A 9,875-nucleotide genomic window follows, 5' to 3' on the forward strand; every position below is an offset into this window, starting at 1 on the left:
TTTATTTATTTATTTATTTATTTATTTATTTATTTATTTATTTATTTATTTTTAAGTTTATTCATGGGGTGGGGGAGGAGGAAGAAAGCAAGAAAGCAAGCCTAAGCAGTCTCCGTGTTGTCAGTGCAGAGCCCCATGTGGGACTTGATCCCACAAACAGTGAGATCATGACCTGTACCAAAATCAAGAGCTCGTCAGCTGACTGAGCCACCCAGGAACCCCCTGAGGCCACTTTAGCTAAAAGTTCTGGCCCTAAGTTAAAAGCTGCTGATGATAGAAATATTCTGCTGCAGAGGAATTAATAGAAACAACTGTACTCAGTGGAAATTGAGTTTTTGCAACTGTTCCTAATGGCAGCAGAACCTAACAAAACCTACGAGAATGTCAACCCAAAGAAACGTGGTGGTACCTCTGCATACTGACGATGATGGGTGGTTGATGTGGCAGAACTTGTAACCTCAGTGCTTACTAACTAGAATACTTCCTTCTGCTTTTTTATTTGGGCAAAGGAAAGAAAGAAAGGCCAATTTAAAGGAGGAATGAGTCCTACAGGTATTGGCACAAGTGGTTATCAGGGCAAACTAAAGATACCTAGTCAGTGAACCAAATTCACCAGTTGTGGTCTGTCAGTTATTCAGATGGAAAAGTGCCGTGTTTCTTGAAGAGAAGGCCAGGAGCTACTGCTATGTTAAACTCAAAACAACTTGGTATAAGTTCTTGATTAAATCAAATGTCATCTTATATTAGATGCTACTATATGTAAGTAGCAGGTGAAATGAAATGGTTTTTTTTCAATAGAAGGAATTTTTGAAAATATACCTAATTGATGTTACATTTATAGTAAACTCTCATTTCTTATTATACAAGTTACATTCTCTTAACTGTGTGTCAACTAATGTGTTAAAGATTTAAAGGGAGTTTTATGTTTGTAAGCAAGAACTTATGTACACCATAAGACTTCTTACAGCTCTTGATGGTAACTTAGGTGAGAGACAAGTCAGTTATTTCCTAAAGTTCTACAAGTAAAGTGGGCCTGGGTAAGGCAAAAGATACTAGTGGATCACTATGTTGTTTGTTTCTAAATTTAGTGGATTAAAAAAAATCAACTTTATTTATTTATTTTGAGATAAACAGAGACAGCATGAGTGGGGGAGGTTCAAAGAGAGAGAGACAGAGAGAGCGGGAGAGAAAATGCCACGTAGACTCCATGCAGCCAGCTCACAGCCCGACAAGGAGTTTGAACCCATGGACTGTGAGATCATGACCTGACCCAAAACCAAGAGTATGATGCTTAATTGACTGAGCCACCTGTGCACCCCAATACAGTGGACTTTTTACTGTTATCAAGCTGGCATATATTTTATGATTCATTAATATGTAGAGATTAAATAAAAAGTCTCTGCCTAAATGGATTTTTTTAAATTAAGGCTTTTTAAATTTTATTTTATTGGAGTAAGAATGCTTAACATGCGACCCACCCTTTGAAGTTTTTAAGTGTGCAGTACAATATTTTTCACTATAGGCACACTGTTGTACAGCAGATCTCAAGATCGTACTCCTCTTGCATAACTGAAACTTTATACCCATTGACTGACACCTACCCATTTCCCTTTGGCCCTGGCCCCTGGCCCCCACCACTCTACCATCTGCTTTTAGGAGTTTGACTCTTTTAGATCTTTGGTATAGGTGGGATCATCACATAGTACTTGTTCTTCTGTGACTAGCTTATTTCACTTAGCATTCCCTAAGATTCATCCATGTTGTTACTGATTGCAGACCTTCTTTTTTTAAAGGCTGAGTAATATTCCAAATAAAAGGATTTCTAAATCAAAGGTTAAACTGCATGGCAGTTATCAGGAAAAAAAAAAATGTGTCCATTGTAAACTGTATTGACGTCTGTGACAAGGTTTTCTAAATATGGTATCACAGGAGATTGTCCAGCCCCTGTTAGGCAGAGAGATTCAATTCACCTCTGTCCAGGGAAGCACATACCCTGCAGATTAGCATAGCAACATGTGACATATCTATTCATTCAACAATGTACTAATAATTCCGGGGGGGGGGGGGGAATAAAAACACGGCCATATTCCATGTAGATATTGACATACAAAGATATAGCTCCAATATAAAAAATACTGTGACTTAGAATCAGTTAAATATTGTTGTTCCTTTTCATTTCCTTTTTCCAGGGTATTGATCTGTTAAATAAGAAGGGACAGATACTTCCCAAGTTTAGAAGAGCCTCATTTCACAATTCAGAGTGATAGAAAAGCAAGCGCTAATATTGACCTCCCTGGAGAGAGCAAATGGAGGTAGAATGTCAACTGTGGCAGGGTGAGAATAGGGGGTGGAGGACACAAGCTGTGTACAGGGATCGGGTGGAAGCAGGATTTTGGAAAGCTCTACACCTAGTGAGAGCAAATCATATTGTCTGTGACAGACCAAAGTACTCAGTTAATTAGAACAAAGTGATGCCAGAAAAAGGGGGAAACATTTTTTTTAATTAAAAACCTAGTTGAGTTTGAAGTAAAGAGCAAAAATTTTTCATCTGTCTATGCTGTCAACCCTCCATGCATGTGAAAATATATTTATTATTTTCTGTATTAATTTAATGAGTTCCAGATTGTACAGGATGTCATAATGGAAACAGGATTATATAAGATAATAAGGAGGGTTTTTTTTTTTCTCTCTCTAAATGAGTTTTACCTAGACTCCCTGTGTCCCACTTTTGATCTTAACTGTGTTTCATTTACCACATTGAAGGAGGTTACATAAAGGGTAAAATAATAGAAACTTAATCAGGAAACAGGTTTTCTTACTGCTACATTTTATTATATATTCTTGCCATATTCTTTAGCCTAATTCTTGAAAATAATAAAAGATGTATCATTTTAAAATAAGGACAATTGAAACCACATTGCTTTATAATTGTGCATCTTTCTTCTGAGCCATCCCAAACATTTCACACCCATTGATCTTCAGAAAAACCATGTTGATTACTTAAGGGTTAGTGGTGGGGAGTATAAACTTCCTGAACTCTACCTTCTGTAAAATACTAGGTAAATATCAATGGCTGGTGAAGTTAATTTTACAGATGAAAAACAAACACAAAGAGGCAAAATAATTTCTCAGCAACAGATTCTTGTTTCCAAAATCTCAGTCAAGTAACTTCTGCTAGAGAATAGTACACTATGAACTGGCCCCATTAGTCAGAGCATAGAGTTTTATAGTTAAAATAATTTCTTGGATAGTATTACCATGGCATATAAAGATGTATAGTTATACTGCACACATGACTGGTTTTGTTAACGTAATGCTACTTTCTGGTAGGCAAATCTCTGCATGTGCTTTGTATAAGCTATACCAAAATAATGAGTCTGTTTAAGCAGCCACTTGGGTTCTGAAACCGTACGTCCATGACATTTCTGCCATCCTAAATCAATTTGGAAAAGACTTCCAACTTGGCAACAAATTTATCTTCTGAATTTCCAAATAAATACTTTGGAAGGTTGAGTTTACTTCTCTAACATTTCCTCATTTCATTTCCTCATCACTGGCCAGATAATCACCATGGCCACAGCCTTGAAGAAAGAATCATCTATGGAGTAGAAAATAGTAGCACGTTCCTGGAATGCAGTCCAAAATCACAGCGAGCTCTGGTCTATTGGCAATTCCAGAGGAGAAATGAAGAGCGAAAAGAAGAGGTATAGGAATGAAATTGACTGGATTATTTCTATCTAACATATACTGTTAAGTGACCCCAACATGGTTGACTTGAGGGTGAAAAAAATACTGTGAATCTTTATCCTTTTCTTAACCCATCAATAGTCCATTCATTAAACAAGCATTCACTGAAGGCTGATCATATGACAGGCTTTGTGCTAGGAACCGGAGAAACAAAGGTGAGCTGATAAGAATTTGTCCCAGAATCCATTTGGAGATATATTTGAGAGTCTTCTTTTTCCATGTAGTTATCTACAAAGAAAGTATGTTATCTATATTTTTGTACCAAAAAAAGAAAGAAAGAAAGAAAGAAAGAAAGAAAGAAAGAAAGAAAGAAAGAAAGAAAGAAAGAAAGAAAGAAATCCTCTACTAATTTTAACTTTTGTTCAATTAATTCTGTTATCCAAACATGTTTTATTTTCTCTACTGACTTTCTTCTCAAATGAGGAGGAGAGGTTTTGGAACGGGGCTAGGAGTTTTAGGATAAAGAGTATGAACTATACATGAAGTATGAACTATACGTGAAGCATCAGACAGATCTTCCTCATCAATGGATTGATTCATTTATTCCTGTGTGAAATTAAAGAATCGTACAGAGAAAATCTCCATATTCTGAGCCTTTTAAGCTTTTAAAAAATATTAAATAAGGGTAACTAATCGGACTGTGTAGGTATTTGTGAATGTATTCTGTGAAAATAATTTTACAAACATAATCTGAATATAAAACCCTCCCTTTTTTGACATTTGAAGCATCGTTGAATATGTAATCACACCCTACAAACGTCGAAGTTGATTTTATACAATTTTATACACTATCAGCTTAGGCCTTTCCGAGATGTCTGTTGTAAACCGTATTCAAAATAAAAGTAAGGTTAGGTACATTCAAGAGCATATCTTTATATTTATGACACACCTGAGACTTAGAAAACTGAATAAATAATTATTAAGCATGTACTCCTATGCATTTTTCTTCTTGCTCAACTGCTGCTGATTCTTAATTTTTTTCAAATCTTCTGAGTTCATTCTCATGCTGTCCTGTTTTCTAATATCATGGTTCTGTATTTCCAAGATTTAATGTTAACTTTCTCCTATATTTATATACCTTCTTTCAAGTTTATAAAATAAAGTATATCTGTGTCCTTTCATTATCTTGAATATCTTAAATTACTATAATGAAAACTTCTATTAAGATAGTAGATAACCAATATTTTCCATTGTATCTTAAAAACAATTTACAGAAATTTCTAACTCTTTTTCTGATGGGGAAATGGTATCATCTCTCTTCAGCTCGAAATTTTATCAACTTTAAAATGTGCCTCAACACATAATCTAAGTTTTTACTGAGACAGTATTTTAGAACTTCTGTTTCTTTTAAATGTGTATATTTTTACTACCGTTTTCTTCTGCCAGATCAGAGTGGATGATCACATCATCAGGACAGAACAAGGCCTTCTACTGCGTAGCCTACAGCGGAAGGATTCAGGCAATTACCTCTGCCATGCTGTGGAACATGGTTTCATGCAAACTCTTCTGAAAGTGACCCTGGAAGTCATCGACACAGAGCATTTGGAAGAGCTTCTTCATAAAGATGATGATGGAGATGGCTCTAAGACCAAAGAAATGTCCAACAGCATGACACCTAGCCAGAAGGTCTGGTACAGAGACTTCATGCAGCTCATCAACCACCCCAATCTGAACACAATGGATGAGTTCTGTGAACAAGTGTGGAAAAGGGACCGAAAACAACGTCGGCAAAGGCCAGGACATGCCCAGGGGAACAATAACAAATGGAAGCACTTGCAGGAAAACAAGAAAGGTAGAAACAGGCGGACCCACGAATTTGAGAGGGCACCCAGGAGTGTCTGAGCTGCATTACCTCTAGAAACCTCAAACAAGTAGAAACTTGCCTAGACAATAACTGGAAAAAATGCAATATACATGAACTTTTTTCATGGCATTATGTGGATGTTTACAATGGTGGGAAATGCAACTGAGTTCCACCAATTATAAATTAAGTCCATGAGTAACTTTCCTAACAGACTTTCCTCCTAATACCAACACCTAATAGAGGTCAGGTGAACGCAGAGGTTCACTTTAGCAGACTTAATGTTTCCTAAGAGATTTCATTGTACAGGTTTCCCTTTCTTCTTTGCCTGAGAAATAAAAATGTCATTTGCCATATTGCCATCTAAAGAAGAAAAACTGCATCAGCAAAGCCATTTTATTGAACTAAAAGTCTAAAATAAACTGCATGGATTTATGAAGCTGATGAATATTCCAAAATATAGTTGGATTCAAGGATATTTTTTGTCTACCAGCACTTGTGTTTATATGTACTGGAGGAGTAAAATGAGACTGAATGAAATGGTCTGTGGAAATATAAAAAAACATAAACCATCCATCATCCAGAGGAAAAATGGAATACACTGATCTACTACTGATGTCTTCTTTCAGCTTTGATCTAAAGATGTATTTTATTAAAACTATAATTTAAATGTACCATGACAAATATGCAGTAAAAATTAGCTCTTTTCTAAGCTAGAGTAGGTTTTTGTCTTATAGTTATTGTGCTCTATAGTTTTTGTTTTACAAATTCCAATTGTGTGCTGCTTTTTTCCCCCTGACATTGTGTTTTTAGTTCTGCAAGAGGGATAGCCGATATTGTTCAAGAAACACATAAACATCATTAACAGTTGATTCCTAAAACCTGGACATAAATTATGCTTTATTTCTCTGAGGAAGTCAAACAGATAACACCCCCCTTCTTTAAGCATGATCAAAATTAATTTTAACTTGCATAATGTTCTTAGAAAAAACAGAACATTTAACCAGAAGAAAAAGGAGAAACAATTTTGATTTGTTCAATGCATTGTGTTGCACCTAATGGTTCAATAGGGAGAAAAGGAACTGCGTATTTCATGAAAATAATAAGCATTGTTTTAATATAGCATTAACAGAAAATCTCTTAATTTTGTGCTTGAAAACCCGCATGATATTTGAGACATAAAAACTCTCATTATTCCTTTAGGAATTACATTTGTGTCACTTAATTTTCTTGAAAGAGATCAGTAATATTCAGAACAACATCTTAAAAGCAAATTTTCCAACTCTGTTTACATCTGTATTAGCTGTCTCTTACCTCACCTTGTTTAAAGCAATGATCTGTTTTAAAACAGATCATCTTGATTCATTTCATGTTGATGGGAGTGACTTTTATGCAAACTGTTTTCTGGGACACAACTCACACTTAAGTCATGTAAAGCTTTTTGTTTACTCCAACAACTTATAAAATAAGGTAAAAGATGTTCAATAAAGGACTTGCCTCGTCCCTTGTCCTAACATGATTCCTTGAGAATCATTGACTTCAAGGTTTATAAGGCCTTCCGCATTATGATAGTTTCTTTTGCACTGCACTCACCTTTCCAGGAATCCCTCCCTAGATTCTTCATCATGCACAAAACTGCAAAGGAAACATCTTCTTGCTAATTAATGAAAGCGGCATTGAAATTCTAACTCTAGCTGTCTTGGGATTCTAATTAACTCAGCATTAATTTCTCACCTCAGACTACAGTGAATTTTTTAAAAAAAAATCTCAGCTGAAATATTTCACAGATGGGAGCTCATGTTTCAATTTAGTTGTCTGAATAAACAATTTGTTAATGCCTATTTCAAATGAAAGTCTAAAAATATTCTACATTCAATTTTAGGCTCCATTGATTAATCCGGTGTTACTTACAGAAGTACATCCTTAAACAGTATTTGAATTTTAAATTATTTGAAGGACATATTTCTGTAGAGAAAAAGCAACGTTTGAAATACAAATCAAAGAACAAAGAGGGCTCCAAAAATAGGTATTTTTTTTCTATTTTCATGGAGTATCTTAACTGTGCTAAAATTTGGTGTCGCATTTCCTTCTAAATTTTCAACTGAAACAGATTTGCAATAACAGAAGTATCTTATTTCATAGTAGTCCTCAAAAATAATGGACTTGAAGGGATGGAGGGGATGCCTTCCAATATCCGAACGCATTTTGTTAAGCATTATGAAATACCCAGAGAAAGTAAGTTTAGACGTCAAAGAAAAGAAACAAAACAAGGAAATCTACTTGCATGTCTTTATAAACTATCAGGTCTAAGTTTTCGAAGAAAATTATTGATATAACTTGCAGGTAGATAGCTCTTATTACAGTCATAATCTGCCAGTGTGTATTAAGAGGGGACAGTTTGCACGAAAAATAATCAACGTCCCACTTAATTTAATTTTAATAGACTTTGGCATATGCATGTATCATCAGAGTTGAAAGTTTGTTAAGACACTCATGTGAACATAAGCAAGTTATGACAGCACTCTTAAGATTGGAAAAAGGTACATCGCAGCAGAGAAATGATGGCCCAGTTGAAATCAAATGTATAATGTAAATGCATGTAAATGCACACTTAATGCTACTTTATGTATTATTTAGTGATTTTCAATGGTATGTGTTTAATATTTTTGCTACCTATACATTAGGCAGAAGAGATGTAAATAATTTTGAAAAGAAGAGGAAGGACAGTAAACTTCAACTTTTTATAGGGACTCCATTTCAGTGTGTTCAATATCACCCTAAAATGCAAGATTTCCCCACACAGGTGACAAGGTGGTTTATGTGCTATTTAAGGACGGAGGGTGTGTGCCCATTCAATAAGCATGTTTTTTGCCAGGTAGTAAATATGTTCCATATCTGTATTTATCACTGCATTTCAGATGGGAACTAGAAAACTGGAGAGAAAAATGTAATGAAACTGCTGCTGTAAATTATTCCTTTTAGCATGTATTCAGTTGCTAAATACACATTTCTTCAAAATATTTGAATTCAGATGTCTTTACTGTTCCCTGTAGCATATGGTGTCAAGGAACATAAGTTTAGAAAATGCTGAGAACCAGAGTCAGGTTGCTACATAATCAGCTAGCAGATTTCTCCGTTCTAGTCATCTGTAAACTGAGTTCTATATTTATGGTGATGATGTTCATTTTTATGCCCTTTAAGTTAAATATTGTTATTTTTTATGTCATGCCTAAAAGAGGAAATATAGGGATGAAATTCTATAATGTGTCATTATCATGCTCAGTTTGGTTTCATTCAGGATCGACAAGGATGGCCAACAGTTGTTACTGAAATTGCCTATCCTTAAGGTCATAAGCAAGCATTTCATCAATATGAAGTGATCAGTATAACATTTTAAAAGCTTTGTTTTATGAGTTCATTTTTAAAACACAATTTGCATTCAAACTTTAATGGAAATTATCCATTGTGATGTCTTCAAAGACAAACTTAACAAACAAGATTCAACATCATCTTATGGTGTTATCATGTGTTAGATATAAACTGGCCTAATGCCAAAGGCATCCATGCTTTTTATTTTAAAGCTGTAATAATTATCCAAATTCATTGTTAATGTTTGCAAAATACGTGTTTCCATAAAAAGGAAAACATTGTTTTTCACAAAGTCTGCAAAAGCCTATTAGTTTATCTGCTTTCTAACAATTTTCTTGCACTAGTTAATTAAAGACACATACTTTTTTAAAGTTAATATACTGGGGCGTCTGCGTGGCTCAGTTGGTTTAAAGGTCTGACTTCAGATCAGATCATGATTCTGCGGTTCATGAGTTTGAGCCCCGCATCGGGCTCTGTAAGGACAGCTCAGAGCCTGGAGCCTGCCTCATAGTCTGCGTCTCCCTCTCTCTCTGCCCCTGCCCCCGCCCCACTTGCACTATGTCTCTCTCTCTCTCTTTCTCAAAAATAAACAAACATAAAAAAATAAAGTTAATATACTAAGAGGACCTATGATGAATCTTTGAAGCCACAGGAATGGTATGGCCATTTTCACAGTCAGCCAGCCCAAAGAAAACAGCTTGGTTTTAATTTCAAACATGCAAGCACACACAAGCAAAAGGAGAGGCACCAAATGGAACCCAACCAAACAAAAAGATGATTTCAGATATAAAGAAATTAGGCTTCTAGACCCTTTGAACTTTAGACCCAGACTCCTACCTGTGCAATTAATTTATGTTGGTAGATCTTTTCTGCCTACTATGTACTAGGCACTGGTAGGCGATGAGGATATTTTACACCTTACCACACATACTCATTGATGCTATTTGGCAAGTCTTTC

At 35.3% G+C, this 9,875-nt stretch overlaps 1 protein-coding gene across 2 annotated transcripts in view; it reads left to right on the forward strand.

Annotated features, from left to right (window-relative positions):
* SEMA3A (semaphorin 3A) overlaps positions 1 to 9,293 on the forward strand; it is a 479,082-nt gene extending 469,789 nt beyond the window's left edge. For both annotated transcript variants that reach the window (XM_040472793.1, XM_040472792.1), the window contains 2 exons: positions 3,562 to 3,704; positions 5,134 to 9,293. In XM_040472793.1, coding sequence (XP_040328727.1) covers positions 3,562 to 3,704; positions 5,134 to 5,589 — 599 coding nt within the window. In that variant the 3' untranslated portion in view covers positions 5,590 to 9,293. The remainder of the gene's footprint in view (positions 1 to 3,561; positions 3,705 to 5,133) is intronic.
* Positions 9,294 to 9,875: the final 582 nt, after the last annotated feature.

Source organism: Herpailurus yagouaroundi, unplaced genomic scaffold (assembly GCF_014898765.1).
Source record: "Herpailurus yagouaroundi ecotype Mexico unplaced genomic scaffold, PumYag 100, whole genome shotgun sequence".
In the NCBI taxonomy this organism is placed as follows: domain Eukaryota; kingdom Metazoa; phylum Chordata; class Mammalia; order Carnivora; family Felidae; genus Herpailurus; species Herpailurus yagouaroundi.